The 14,424-nt window shown below is 62.2% G+C and overlaps 1 protein-coding gene across 3 annotated transcripts; it reads right to left on the bottom strand.

Annotated features, from left to right (window-relative positions):
* Positions 1-1,495: 1,495 nt before the first annotated feature.
* GUSB (glucuronidase beta) lies at positions 1,496-13,948 on the bottom strand. 3 transcript variants are annotated; one of them, XM_032328721.1, is made up of 13 exons: positions 13,723-13,948; positions 12,177-12,362; positions 11,678-11,859; positions 11,356-11,498; positions 10,760-10,947; positions 10,241-10,393; positions 9,829-10,007; positions 9,552-9,698; positions 7,364-7,448; positions 5,576-5,752; positions 2,992-3,127; positions 1,628-1,802; positions 1,496-1,576 (listed from the first exon to the last, which is right to left on the bottom strand). In XM_032328721.1, the coding sequence occupies exons 1-12, from the start codon at positions 13,921-13,923 to the stop codon at positions 1,633-1,635; spliced, it is 1,947 nt and encodes a 648-aa protein (XP_032184612.1). In that variant the 5' UTR covers positions 13,924-13,948; the 3' UTR covers positions 1,496-1,576; positions 1,628-1,632. The 3 variants fall into 3 exon arrangements, with proteins under 3 accessions (XP_032184612.1, XP_032184614.1, XP_032184613.1); XM_032328723.1 differs by lacking the exon at positions 13,723-13,948 and adding an exon at positions 13,064-13,211; XM_032328722.1 differs by lacking the exon at positions 13,723-13,948 and adding an exon at positions 12,760-13,036.
* Between the last annotated feature and the right edge of the window lie 476 nt (positions 13,949-14,424).

Here is a 14,424-nt window from a genome sequence, read left to right as displayed (position 1 = left end):
TTCTAGTCCAAACAAGGCGCTGGAACCCAGCTGGTCTTCCCATCAACACATCCTGAGGCTGACACTCTAACTTCCTTTCCACAGGTGTACTGACCTCTTTTTCCCTTAAATTATTTGTTATTTATGGAAGACACATGCAGAATTCTTAGTGATTCTGGTTACTGGAATCTGCGTGGGCTTGTGATGTATGTGGCTGTCAGGAATGAATGAAAAAGGAGGTACTGCCCGGAGGCCAGTAAGCCCACAGACGGCGCAGATGAGCTCTGGCGACGGCTGTACATCGGCTCCCCCTGAAGGCGCCACTCCGTCTCCCCGAAAGGCAACATCTGCAAGGATGAATCTGTTTAAAATGCGACTCGGCTGGATTTTACTGAATACGACAAAGGACCTGAGGACTTAGGATATGGAACTTACCCCTAACCTGGAAAACACTTAAGTGTGTCTGTTACGTTCCATTTGTTTCATGTTTCAAGAAGAGAATTATATGTCATTCCCAGACGTTACATGGAACCTGGAACTTGCGACCTTCAAGGAACTGAATGAAGTTCAGTGGCCCCAGGAAACGTGGGACCCCGAGAATCCCTAACTTCCTGTCTGAACCTACCACGCTCACGTTCCTTAAAAGTGGTCTGAAGAGGGCCACGAGGAGGAGATGACATTACCGCCCCTCGCGGAGCTCGGAAAGGGAGGGTAAGAACGGGGATGTGCTGAGAAGCGAAGTACCACCCACGAGTGAGTGACAAGTTCCGCATTAAGACCCACACTGGGTCACGGTCCCCCATCTGACGGGACACCCACAGGAATCCTGTCGCAGAGCGCGGCGCTTTCGGCCGGGGTTGATCTGAAACCCCGGGAGCGCTGTGCGGGACTCGGCGCGATGGGGCCGGCGGACGAGGCGGCGGCGTGATTCCAGAAGGAAGACCCAAGACCGTCCGGCCGGCGCAGGGCAGGTGGCCTCACGCCGAGGCACAGAGGCCTGGAGGGCTTGTCTGCCGGCCCAGCGGGTTGGAAAAGGTCCCGTCACGTTCGCTGGAGCCAGAGGGGACGGGGCCGTGGGCCTTTGATCCCCGCGTGTCCTCTTCCGTGCCGACCGGACTGTGGCGGAGGCCGGAGCCCTGTGCTGAGGAACGGGGAACCTCTCCGCTCCCTCCGGCCCGGGCTTCCTTCCGCTTGTCTGTCAGCTTCACGGGCGAAGCGGGCCGCGGCCCTGCTGCTCCCCGGGAGGAGCCTCCCCGCAGACTCACTGGACGGAGCCGGTCTGCGAACCCGGGCGCCGCCTCTCCCGCAGGCTCCCGGCCGCTCCCCGAGCGCGGGCGGCCCGAGGACGCGGGTGCGGGTGTGGAGGCGCCGCAGCCCGGCCTGGGACGGAACAAGCCCGACCCGGCACAGAGTCGCCAGCGCTTTCCGGCACGAGCGAGCGCTCGGGGCGCTTCCTCAGGCTCGCGCGGTGATTCCGCTCAGGGCCCGACGGCCGCCTCCAGAGACAACTCTTGGCTCACGTACAACAAAAGCCTTTATTTTCGCCGCTGACGGACCGTCACCGTCGAGGGTCGGCCGCCCACGGCCCGGGAGGCGCTCGGTCTCTTCCTCGCGGGGCGCGGCCCCGGCCGGGCGGGAGCGGAGGCGCGAGCTTCAGACGTGGAACAGGCCGCTCTCCAGGCACTGCGAGCCGCCGGCGGCCGGGGGGCGCCGCGTGTCGTTGGCGAGTTGCCAGTACCGCTCCCGCAGCAGGAACGCCGCCGCCTTGGGCTGTCTCTGGCGGGTGAAGATCCCCTTTTTGTTCCCCATCACTCGCTGCGGGGCTGAAAACAAGGCAAAGGCGTCTCAGGCGACTCGTGCGGGGCCACGCGGGGCGCCAGCGGAAGGGCCCTGTCGCGGTTCAGGCCGCTCGGGAGGCGGCCTCGGAGGCGGGCGGCGGCACCACCGCTGCCCCGACCCCCTCGGCTCCCCGCGGCGCTGCGTCTGCGTCTGCGTCTGTGGGGGCCCAACAGCCCGAGTGACGTCTCCTCTCTGGGAAACGGGCGTCCCCGCGGCTCACTGGCGGGGGGCGGGGCGGCTCGGCAGCGGCCGTCGGGACCGGGCCGGCCGGGGCTCCCGCTGCTGGGGCCCAGCCGGGGAGGAGCCGAGCGGCGACAGGCTCCGGGCACGTCCCCTCGGGCCCCGCTGCGCGCAGCCTCTGCCGAACGGAAGGTCCGTCCGCGACAAGCCTTGTCTCAGATGGATTCCCGGGTCGCCCGCGCCGCCGTGCGCACTTGCCGGCCTCCCAGAGCCACTGATCCCCTCTGCCGAACACGGAGAGGCTCACGTTCTCCTTCCTTTTCCTCTTTACCCCCTTCTCCATTCCAGTTTTTAATGAAACTGTCCCCTTCCGCAGACTTGTCTTCCCCTATTGGGTGACACGTTCTAATTCCCACCAGAGCCAAACCCTTCCTCACCTCCCCAGATGGCTGGGCTGCAGGCTGGAACACCTGGAGGCACAGGAGGAAACGGGGTCCCTTCGTTCGCGACTTAGCTGAAGGGGCCCTCCTGTCGCCCCACTTCGGAGCATGCGGACTTAGAGCCTCCCACGTGCACAACACTGCGACGCCTGCTTGTGCTGGGTGAAGCTCCCTCTTCCCGGGGAACGACGGAAAACACATGAAATACCCTGTTTCCCAGGCTCTGCACCCGACTCTGGAATAAGGGGTGCGTTCCACAGGGAAATCCAATACAAGGTCTGATATTTCCTCACCCTGTTGTGAACAGACTAAGGTTCAGCTGGTCATTTTTGCCTCAAGACAACAGGCTCTTCTGTTGGCTTTTTTTTCTTACCATAAAATGATCTGCGAAGTAGGCAATTGACTGCTGCTTGCTAAACACAACTTGCTTCTCCCAGGAAATTCTCATGTCGCCAGACCCAATGAGCACTTCTTACAACCAACTGCCCCGAACTAACAGGCCAACCGGATTGAATGAGATACGGTCCATTCCTTAACCCCAACTGCCACTCACCCTGGTCAGTCATAAAGTCGGCAAAATTCCAGACGAGCTCTCCAACCACGTAGTTTTTGCGTTTCTCATCCAGAACCATGTGGTACTGCTGCAACAGAGCCTTCTGGTACTCCTCACTGAACATCGCAGGTGGATCCTGGAATTCAAGGCACAGGGAGAACGGAAGAGACAAACTGATGCAACTGTAAATGTTAGAAAAAATGAAGACCCATGTGACAGTAACCAAAACACCCAACTTCCCAGTGGCTGTAGTGACTGCAGGACATGCTGGTGCAGACACAGCCAGGGCGGAGGTAGCCGGGAGTAAAGACCAGGGATTTTTAGTAAAGAACCTGAGATAGTAAGTGCTTTACTTATCAACAGAATTTGGTCTTTTCTTGCTCTTACCCTAACATCTCTATTCACCAGTGTAGTCTGAAAGCTGAGCTACATGGAAACTAAAAATAAGTCTTCACATGATAAATTTATTTATATTATTATTATTATTTTTAAAGATTTTATTTGCCAGAGGGTAAGCACAAGTAGGGGGACGGGCAGGCAGAGGGAGAAGCAGGCTCCCTGCTGACCAACGAGCCCAATGTGGGACTTGATCCCAGGACCCTGGGACCATGACCTGAGCCGAAGGCAGAGACTTAATGACTGACTCCCCCAAATAATAAATTTAAGCCTCAAGTTTTAAGTAGCTGCCAGTGTATAACTGGAGAACCAGGGTGACTCACTGCCCTCATGTCACATTCAGCTGGTCTGGTCCAGGTGAGTGGCTGCTACTCAGCACCCACCCATTCCACAAGTCACCACTTAGTGTCTGCTTCCCTGGCAGTTTTGGCCTCGAGGCGGGAAAGGTGGGAGCATCCCCGCTCCTGCAGCTCGGCCCTCTGGCTCTAAGTGAAACGAGGGTCAACAGGAGAGAGTGGAGCCGAGGCTGGGGCCCGGGGGGACGGTTAGTAGGGGGGCTGCGCAGCGCCCCACAAAGCTCCCCAGGAGACACTGGAGCTCCCACTACTCAATGACAAGGGTCCAACCAAGGCAGAGGGGGTGGGGGCTCATTCAGTGTTCTGTGGAGAGCGCCTCCGTGTGGTGTACTGAGACATAACAATGTTCAGATGCCTTCCTCCCATGGGAACCTGGGGGCACTGCAAGTTCAAGGTTCAAGGAGGCAGTGTCTCCCTCCTTTCGCAAGAGAACAAAACGCTGTAGGCTCTGGCTTTCTGTTCCAATGAGAAGGATTAAAACGCTACATAGGATGCACTGATGTAGCGTCACGTTACTACAGAACCATGTTTTGTTCTGGTTCGAGCGAATGTGAGGGCAGGGCCACACGCAGGTTTTCTTACCAACACTGCCTGGCCTAACACTCGCCACGCGTGGCTAAATAAACCTAAGACTGAATTAAACTAAATCGACTCGGCCAAACCGGTTGCACTGCAAAAAAATTCCATCCCGCAAACAGTCCCATCAGCGCTATATGCAGACTGAGCTCCTTAAACATTCCGAGTTCGTGACCTTTTCAGGACGAAGGGCTGGTACGAATATATATTGTTCTCATAAGCTACTTCCCCTCGCCCACCTGTCTTCACAACGGCCTCCCGTGTAAGCAAGATGAATTTAAGGGTCTGAGTGGAGAAATACAGTGGGGGGGGGGGGCTGCCCGACCCAGCAAGGATAAGCATATTGTGCGTCAACACAGAATCTGACATCTGTGACAGGTGAGTGTGAGGGGGCTGAGGGGGCTGGGGGCTGGCTGTGGCTCCAGAAATCACAGGAGAAAATCCCCGCAGGAGCATCTCATCTTTGGTGAGGAAATTTAATAAAAAAGCAGAGAAAGAGGGAGGGAAAACGCTAGTGATTAAACCTCGCTCCGAGATTTCATTCATTTCCCTACTGAGTATTATTTAGCATCCTCCCAGCGCTGGAGGCTGCCGAGGGCTTGGGAAGCAACGGTAACTAGGAATCCGCCACTCTCTTGGAGCCTGCACTCTGGCCAAGGAGAGAGTCCAAGCAATAATGACGGTACGCGGTGACAAAGGCTGAGACAGAGCCCAAGCAGAGGGGACAGCTTGGACATCTCACCAAAGAGGGGACATCGGACCTGAGACCTGAACACAGAGTGGGAACCCAGGAGTCGGCGAATGTGGTGCTAACACGGGCGTCCCTGGAGAAGGGACAGCCCACACCAGAGCAGGAGCCGACCAGCACAGTGAGAACAGTCCAGTGGCCAAGAGCGAAGGCAGAGGAAGATGACGACCTGGGGGAGGGCAGAGAGCGAAGGGCGCGACTGCTCTGGCCCGGGACTGGGACTTTAACGTGGGGGCCATGGGATGCCAATGACGGGACCCCCAAGGTTTGGATTTGCTCAGGAGATGACTCGGGCAGTCACTGGGCAGCTCTCTGGGAACCAGGCCAGAAGGACCAAGCGAGGGAGGCAGAGGCCCGAGCCCTGGAGGACGGCGTGAGCCTGAAGAACCGCAGGGAGGTCATCAGCACCAGTGAGGGCTGGGAGAGGCGCAGCGTGCTGGCCTGGGGGAACGGCAGACACCTCTGTCCCGGAGAGGGAGGAAATAACGGAACACCCCTCACTGCTTACCTGGTGAAACCCTGGGATGGCCCCGGCTCCGTACTCGCTCTGGATTATGGGTTTCTGGTAAGTCCTGTACCAGTTCTCAAACTGCGTGGCCAGCTGCAGCGGAATCACCTCCAAGTGCCCGTAGTCATGATACCAAGAGTAGTAGCTATTCACACAGATGACGTCCACATACGGCGCCTAGGAGGAGAGCACGGCACCTGCTCAGAGACCAGAAGGCTGTAAAGAGCTCTAAGGCTCACAGCCTGGGGGGCAGTTCCGGCAGGGAGGTGGGAGGAGCTCCCGTGTGCGGCAAATGTAGGCGGGAGTGACAATCAGGCAAGGCGCGGATTCTGGACAGGCGCTCCTGAGCCCCGCAGCTGGACTCTGGAGAGGCACAGAGGTGCCCCACCAGCCAGCCCCACTGCAGCCCAGGGCCCGTAGCATCGGATTTTGTTCCTCTCTCTGTAGCACTCCTGTTTCACCAGCCTTCCCTTACCTGGCCCTAGGGAAAAGTTCCCAACCGAAGGACAGACGCACTCTTTCCCCTCGCAAAGACCTTGGTTAACCGTGCTGTTTGTGAGACGGTGGTATGGGCCGTGGGCTGGCTGGAAAACTCTCTCCTGGCAGGGAGCAGAGAGGACGGGCAGGACCGCCTCGCGTCCACACGGGGCGGTGCCCAGGACCATGCGGCGAACACTAGGCAGCCAGTGTCCAGGCCCTCCCGTCACTTGAACCAACGCCCATCTCCAGAGCCTGCCCTGGGACTGATGCAGTCTGACTTTCCCAGGTGACAGAGCCCCTTCCCAAGAGTGGTGGCAGACAGTGCCTGGTGGGGGAGGGAGGAGCTACTGGCATTTAGGGAACAGGATCGGTCCTGCCCAACAGTGTCACTTGAGAGCAGGTACAGTATGTATGTCACTGAAAGCAGCAGGCGGGACAAGGAAGCCTGTGGGAGACACATGCGCCCAGATGGCATATCCCACCAGGAGTCTGGCGACCCTCGGAGGCTCAGGCACTGGCTGCCCTGTCTGCGCGGCAGACCAGAACAAGAAGAGATGCCACTTGGGCTCTGAGAACGTCCACACCTGCCTGTGCCACGCTGGCGTCTGCCAGTCTCCTGAAGGCGTGCTCCCGAGAGATGGCGAGGAAGCACCAGGGATACAAACCTCTCCCATCCGTGTTAAAATGAGAGCTCCCAACTTATATTCGTGTGTTGCATTTTCTCCTCCGTTCTTTCCATGAGATGTTTGCTCCCTCTGCACTTCCCTCCTAAGTACTGGCCTTGAGTGCTCTCGTGAAGAAGCGTTTTCTTGCTCCCATGTCTTCCAGCTTCATGCAACGGCGCACGTCGTTTCCAAGGAGCCGCTGCTCACGTCATGTGGGAGCCCGGCTTTCCCTTCCATCCCAGCCTGTGGTCCCCAGAGCAAGGTGACGACTGCAGTCGCTGAGGAACTTTCTAAAAACTCAGAGCCGCCTCAGACACAACAACCCGGAATCTCAGAATCCAGGCATTCCCCGTGGGAGTTCTGACAATGGGCCAGGTTTGAGAAACCCTGGACGGCAACAACTGTGGTGCTCCCCAACTGAGCAGCATCAGATGCGGGGTCTGCACTGACAACAACCGAAAGCTGCCTGTGCCCTGCCTGCCTGGATTCGGAATCACTGCCCGGCAGGTCAGCAGCTGGCTCTCCCTCACCCGGACACTGTGAGGAAAGCGCGTGGACCGGGTGCTCAGGGCTCTTCCCAGCAGCCCATGTTAGCAAGCACCAGAGATGGCGAGAGGACAGGCGGGGGGCCCCCCAGGCTCACCCCCAGGTCTGCTTCATAGTTGGAGTTGGTCACAAAGGTCACGGGCCGGGAGGGGTCCAAGGCTTTGGTGTGAGCAATCAGCGTCCTGTCCACGGAGGGCAGAAGACACAGGCTCGTCAGTCCGGCAAGGACCCTGGACAGCCATCTCTCTCTCTCTCTCTCCATCCCATCTCCCAGCCAAAACCCTGCTCTCCTTCTGACCCTGAAGAGGACCTGAGGGGAGCAGACACGTCCTTCCAGCCTTAGATCACATTCCCCAGCATCTTTCTCCACCCCCAAGTCCCCCCCTCCCCAGAGAGAGGGCCGCCGTCACAGGGGTGTGCAGGCACCCGAAGCTGGGACTTGGTGTGGCTAAAAGCTGCATTCCCAATCTCTGGAAGAGCTCTTGAAAGCAAGAACGCGCGGGGTGAGGGGCGCCTGGGGCCTCAGTCAGTGAAACGTCTGCCTTCGGCTCAGGTCATGATCCCAGGGTCCTGGAATGGAGTCCCACATCAGCCTCCTTGCTCAGCGGGGAAGCTGCTTCTCCCTCTGCCCACTCTGCCCGCTCTGCCTGCTGCTCCCCCTGCTTGAGCTCGAGCTCTCTCTGACAAATAAATAAATAAAATCCTTAAAAAAAAAAAAAAAAAGAAGAAGAAGAAGAGGAGGAGGAGGAGGAGGAAGAATGCGCGGGTGTAACCGGGAGGGGCACAAACTCCACAAGGCAGGGGGTCTGTGCCAGGAGGCAGGCTGTGCCCAGGGCCCTGGCTGGAGAACAGCCCCGGCCGTCCGCAGCTCGGTGGAGCAGGGGAAGCAGACACTTGCACAGGGAGACACTATGAATGGTGACAAGGGGCGGGAGGACCATGGCGGGGAGGCGCAGAGTTCTGGGAGGCAGTGACAGGGCACTTAACGGGCACGGGCAAGTCAGCCCAGACTCAGAAGAAACAACATTGATGCTGAGACGCGTTCATCAGGGAGGGACCCTAAGAAAAGGCTTCCCAACAGAGGACCCAGCCTGTGGTCAGGGCTCAGCCCGGGGACCTGGCAGAGGCCACCCCAGTGCCGGTCACCCCATTCACAGCGTAAGCCTGCTTCTCTCTTCTCGTGGCTAGTGTCCTTCTCCTCGAAGCCCTCCCCACACTGCCCTCCTCTTTCAAGGGCTGTGGTTTCCCCAAGCCAGAACGCCATCCCTCACCTCGAGTCCCAGAGCCACACTCTGAAACAGCCTGTGTGTCACTGGGAAGCCTCGAAGCCTCGCTGAGCTCCTCAGGCCCAGGCAGCCTTAGCCACAGCCCGGCTGCCTGCCCCCTGCCCTGGCCATCATGCACCTCCCCGAACAGCTGGTAGGAACCTCAGGCACCTGTTCCCGGGCGCCTGCACTCCTTCCCGCTCCACAACAAACGTCTGTCCCCCAACCCTGGCTCAGCACGGCCTGAGGCCCCAAGGCTCCGGGCTGTGTGTGCCAGGCAGTCCTTTGCCCAGGTGGACCTGCGGCTCAGAGCTGCGCATCTTCTACCCACAGCTCAGCTCACAGTGCTCCGTGACACTGGGACGGTCTCTGCTGCCCCCAGAAGCAAGTGACCCCCCTTGCAGGCTTAGTTACAGCTGTGACCCTGACCCTAAGAAAGACAAGGAACCAAGGAAGCCTCCCCGCAGGGCAGCAAACCGGGCGGTTGTTGCCAGCACTGCCCTACGGGGGCTCTGTCCCGGCCATGCCTGGTGGGGGACGGAGGAGCTACTGGCACTTAGGGCAACGGTGTCACTTGAGAGCAGTCGGAGCGCGCACGTCACGGACAGGCCTGCGCAGGGTCATCTGCCGGGAAAACGCGGTCTTACAGAGCCGAACTGCACGGACAAGTGAACCCGAAGCAACACCCGGCGGTTTTCTGCACCTTCAACGTACACGAGCCTTCCCAGGAGTGGGGACAACGGAGACACTGAGACGGTGGAGACGGGGGTGGCTTGGAACTTCGCCTCGCGCGGCTCACGCCTCCGAAGCGCCGAGGGCGGACGCTGCACCTGCCCGGCGCCCCTCCCCCACCCCACCCCATTCCCCTCGCCCCCTCGCACCCCCGTTCCCCATCCCCCCATCCCGCCGCCCGCATCCCCCCACCGCACTCGCACCCCCCACCCCCACCGCACTCGCACCCCTCCCATCCCCCCCACCCGCGCTCTCAGCCCCGGCCCGGCCCAGGGCGGCCGCACTCACTTGAAGTAGTAACCGGCGGGCGGCAGGAAGGAGGCGGGCTCGTTGGCCACGGACCACATGACCACCGCGGGGTGGTTCTTGTCCCTGCGCACCAGCTCCCCCATCACCTCCAGGTGGTGCTGCAGAGACCGGTTCCCGTAGCTCTGGCTGCGGCACACGGAGCGGAGGGTCGGGAGGGGGCGGGGCGGGGCCTGGTGGGGCGGGGCGGGGCCTGGTGGGGCGGGGCGGAGCGGGCCGGGGTGGGGTGGGGCGGGGCGGGGCCGGGGCGGGCACTCACGCCAGCACGATGCCCACGCCGGGGCTCTCGTCGATGACCACGATCCCGTAGCGGTCGCAGAGCTGCAGCACCTCCTCCGCGTAGGGGTAGTGGCTGGTGCGGAAGGCGTTGGCCCCGAGCCAGCGCAGCAGGTTGAAGTCCTTCACCAGCAGGGCCCAGTCAAAGCCCCTTCCCCGGATCTGGGGCAGAGCACGGCGGGGTGAGCCCGAACCCCGGCCCCGCGCACTGCTTTCTGAAGCCAGGCCGCCCAGGGGTCACCGCCTTAGCCCTCTGTGCGGCCCCAGCACAGCCCGTCGGGCAGCGGTTTCCAGCACTATGCTCAACTGCTCCGAGCCACCTCGACTGCTGCAGGGGCCGTGGGGGCGGTGAGACAGGAAATGGCCCTCCGAGGGGTCCAGAGGCCACAACTCACATCTGCATCCTCGTGTTTGTTGACGCCATGGAAATAGAAAGGTTTCCCGTTGATGAGGAACTGGCGCTCTGTGACCTCGACAGTGCGAATCCCCACGGGGAGAGTGTAGAAGTCAGACACAGGCCCAGCTGCTGTCTGCGTGGTCACCCTCACCTGCCAGCGCAGAGAACCGGGTGTGGGGCTTCCTTGCAGGCCTGAGCCCCACACAGCCCTCCCTTCAGCAGGAAGGGCCCGCACATGCACCGCGGGGCCCACAAGCTGAGAGATGCGGAAATTCCCGACTTCTGCCGCCAGCAAGGAGGAGACTCTCCTCACCCTGCCCCACGCCTGCTCTTCAAAGCCGGGCTCCTCACCAAGCGCTGAGACGGCCGGGCAGAGTACACTGCGATCCAACTGACTGGGAAGCTCAGGAGACCTGGTGTGCCTGACCGACTACCTGTCCTGTACCCCCCGCCCCACCACCGGGAGCCGCAGCTGCTGGGTGGGGGCAAAAGGCCTTCTGCAGCCCCAGGTCATTACCTCCAAAGAGTACAGGTAGGCGGGGTGCTCATGCATCAGGTAGGGCCACCAGAGGTGGGCATTGGGAACCTGCAGCTGACCGCGGCACCCTGTCCCCTGGGCCACGACTTTGCCTTCCTGGTCCAGAAGACGCACTTCCAACTGGAAGTGTTCACTGCCCTGCACGAAAATCTGGTAATCCACCAGCCCTGCAAGGGACAAGACAGATCAGACAAAAGAGGGGAAGGAAACAGCCTGGGTCATACAGAGGACGGTTCCCTGGGGCCACCACCCTGAGTCTCAGTCTGCAGGGAGGGCAGCACAGGGGGAAGAGACATGATTCTCCTGAACCCTGAGCTATCCACCCGGAGCTATGGTTTTAGGCAAGCCCCGCATCTCTTTGAGCTTCCTTTCTTCACAAAATGAGGTCAGACCAGCTGGGTGATTTCTGCTGCCCGTGCCTATTCCGACAGGCTGGGCCGCAGCTCCCCTTAGGTGGATGGGAAGCCTGCGGGTGAAGAGATGCTGGGAGAGCGTCTCCCCTAGAGGATCTTTCTATACAGGGAGCAGAGCCACTTGGGGCCTGGCCGAGGGAAGTTCCTGCCAGGAGCCCTTACCGGTGCCCTGGTCCACGCTGGTGGTGACGGTGATGTCATCGATGTAGGTGGTAGGTGTAGTGTAGAGAAGCACGGGCCGATGCAGTCCCGCGTAGTTGAAGAAGTCAAAGTTTGTGTTCTGCACAAAGTAACCCTTAGGGTACCTAGGATGGGAGAGAATGCCTAACTGCAGACTTGCTCTGGTCCTTCGACCTCAGCTGGAACATCTGCCTGGCCTCCCAGAGCCAGGGCCTCACCTCTGCCAAGACCACCCAGCCCCTAGTGGGAAGACCAGTGGGCGGGGTGGGGAGTGGGGTGGAGCGGGGAGCAGGGTGCTGCTCACTTGGAGGTATCCGTCCTGTGGAGGATGGTCCCTGGCGGCAGCGTGTGGGGGGTGAGTGTGTTGTTGATGGCAATGGTAATGCGGCAGGAGGACAGGGGCCCACTCTGGACCAGCTTGCTGATGTCAGCTTCGAAGGGGAGATGCCCCCCCTCATGCTCCACCACATGCACCCCATTCACCCACTGCAGACACAGGGAGATATGGGAGGGAGGAACAAGTCGGTCCTGCCATCTCCGGCACCGCCCCGCACGATGGGCAGTATGTGGGGCCTGAGGGCCCTGCCGACTGCCGCCTGACTCACAGAGGGAGGAACCAAGCTCCAGAACAGATCGGGCAACCCTCCCCTGACCCCCGCCACGAACCCCAGAGTAGGGCCTGAGTGTGCCCCCCATCCACCCCAGAGGGCAGGCTGTCAGGTGACCCCTGTGAATCAGGCAGTCCCAAGCTGCTCAGCAACTGCGCCTGACCGCTCGCCCTGCCTGATGCTGGTGGTACTGACCACAATGGCATAGTAGTGGGCACTGCCAATCCTCAGCACCACCCTCGTGCCCAGGTCCTGGGTCCATCGCTGGGGCAGGGTCACCTCCCGCTCATACCACACCCAGCCGACAAAGCTGCGCAGCTGCCTATCCTGGCCCACATCGTTGAAGCTGGAGGGAACCGGCATGTCCAGTGTGGGGCCCGACTGAGGAGAGAAGGGCTGGGGTTAGGCCCAGAGCACCTTGGACTCTAAGACCAGGACCCAGGCAGCCCCCGTCCCTAGAGGCCAGGTCCTCCCACAAGCCTGCCTGCAGGAAGAAAGCGGGACAAGATGACTTCTCCCAGGCCCTGGGATTCCAGGCCGTCGCGTCATTGTCATTCTTCCTCTTTTTTTTTTTTAAAGATTTTATTTATTTGAGAGAAAGAGTGAGAGAGATCACGAGCAGGGGGGAGGGGTAGAGGAAGAAGCAGACTCCCTGCTGAGCAGGGAGCCTGATGTGGGACTCCATCCTGGGATGCTGGGATCATGACCTGAGCCAAAGGCAGGCGCTTAACGGACGCAGCCACCCGGGCGCCCCACCACTGTCCTTCTCTGCCAGCACCTGACTGATGATCATTTAAGCGGATGCTGGTCGCTCAGACACGTAATGGACAGTGTGCCCCGAACCTACAAGGCCGCTGTAGGTGCCAGGAATAAAACGAGGCCTCCGCAGGCAGGTGGTCAGCTCTGTGAAGAGTCTGGAGGGTGGCGGGAACTATCGTGGGGTCAGGGAAGGCCTTCTGGGGCCCACGGGATACTGCCTGAGCGCAAGTTGGCCCAACTGGGTGAACCTGAACCTGGCAGGGAACCCCCTGATCCCCTCGGGTACAAGGCCAGGCACGAAGGGGACAGACAGCTCAGTGGGCCTGGAAGCAGCCTGGGGAAGAGCGTCCGCGATTTCCAGAGACTCAATGAACAGTGGCTGGACGGGTGTGGGACTTGGGGAGAAACGTCTGCGGGGCTGGTGCGCCAGGCTGGGGGAGGGGCAGGCTGTGCCCCGGGTGAGCCGGCCGCAAGCCTGCCGGGGACAAGCGGACCCGTGAGCGGACCCTAAGAGGAAGACGGTCAACTGACCGCCCGCGGGAGGAAGGCGGGGGGCAGGGACCGCTCTGCAGGGGAAGCTCGCAGTGCGCGCGCCGGCCCCGGCCCCCGGTCTTCCTCCCCGTGAACGCCGAGCGGAGGGCGGAAGGGGGTCTAGGAGAGACGCGCGCCCGGGAGCGCGAAGGCCGACTGCGCCCCCAAAGTCGGACGGGAGGCCGGGGGGGGGGTCCCCGGCTGGGCGGGGGTCGAGCCCCGTCCTCTCTCCGAACCCTGCGATGGCTCCTCCGCGCCGCGGCGGGGCTGGGGACCCGGCGCCGAGGGCTCCCCGCTCCCGCGCTCCAGCTCGGGGCCCGGCCGCGGCGCCTGTCCCAGCGGGCCGGGTCGCGCAGGGGCCGCCCCCGCCCGGCAGGCCGCCGCCCGCCCGCGGCCCCCCAGCCCGCCCTTCGCGCTGCTCCGCCGGCCGCCCCCGCCCGCGGGCCCGCACCTCGCGCAGCGGCGACCGGTACCACCGCTGCTCGAAGCCGCGCTGCCGGTTCTCGGAGAAGTCGGCGCGGAAGCTCCAGAGGCCGTGCAGCTCCTTGCGCTCCCGCGACGGGCTCTCCCGCGGGTACAGCATCCCGCCCCGCAGCGCCAGCCCGCAGGCCCAGAGCAGCGGGCCGAGCGCCGCCCAGGCCGCCGGGTGCATGCCTGCCTCCGGCCGCTCGCTCGCAGGCGACTGCGGCCGCGCCGCGCTCCGAGCCGCGCGGGAGGGGCCGGGAGGGGCCGGAGGGGGCGGAGGGGGCGGAGGGGGCGGGGGGCCGGGAGGGGCGGGGCGCGGCCACGTGACCCGCCGCCGCCGCCCGCGCCATCTTGGTGGAAGGCGGGTGCCGGGGGCGGAGGAGCGCGAGGCCGGAAGGTCCCCGGGAAATGCGCTCCCCGCTGCCCCGCGGCGACGGCGGGGAGGGCCCGCGCGGGGCCCGAACCATCTCCGGTTCCCCCCCCGCCCGCGTCCCGCCCCAGCTCCGGAAGGCAGCGAGGTCCCTGGCCAGGGGGACCGCCGGCCCTCCCCGGCTGGGGCGTCTGGGGCCGCCGGCCAGCGGGAGGCCCAGGGTCGGACGCCTCGTGAGCCCAGGCAAAGCCTCGGCCGTGCCTGGCGGTGCCCCCGCCGCGGCCGTAGCTTGGCCCTGGGCCTCCCCCTACGGCCGCC

This window comes from Mustela erminea, chromosome 20 (assembly GCF_009829155.1).
Source record: "Mustela erminea isolate mMusErm1 chromosome 20, mMusErm1.Pri, whole genome shotgun sequence".
NCBI classification, from domain to species: domain Eukaryota; kingdom Metazoa; phylum Chordata; class Mammalia; order Carnivora; family Mustelidae; genus Mustela; species Mustela erminea.
The sequence above is the reverse complement of the archived record's forward strand: the minus strand, read 5'-3'. Positions and strand labels throughout refer to the sequence as shown.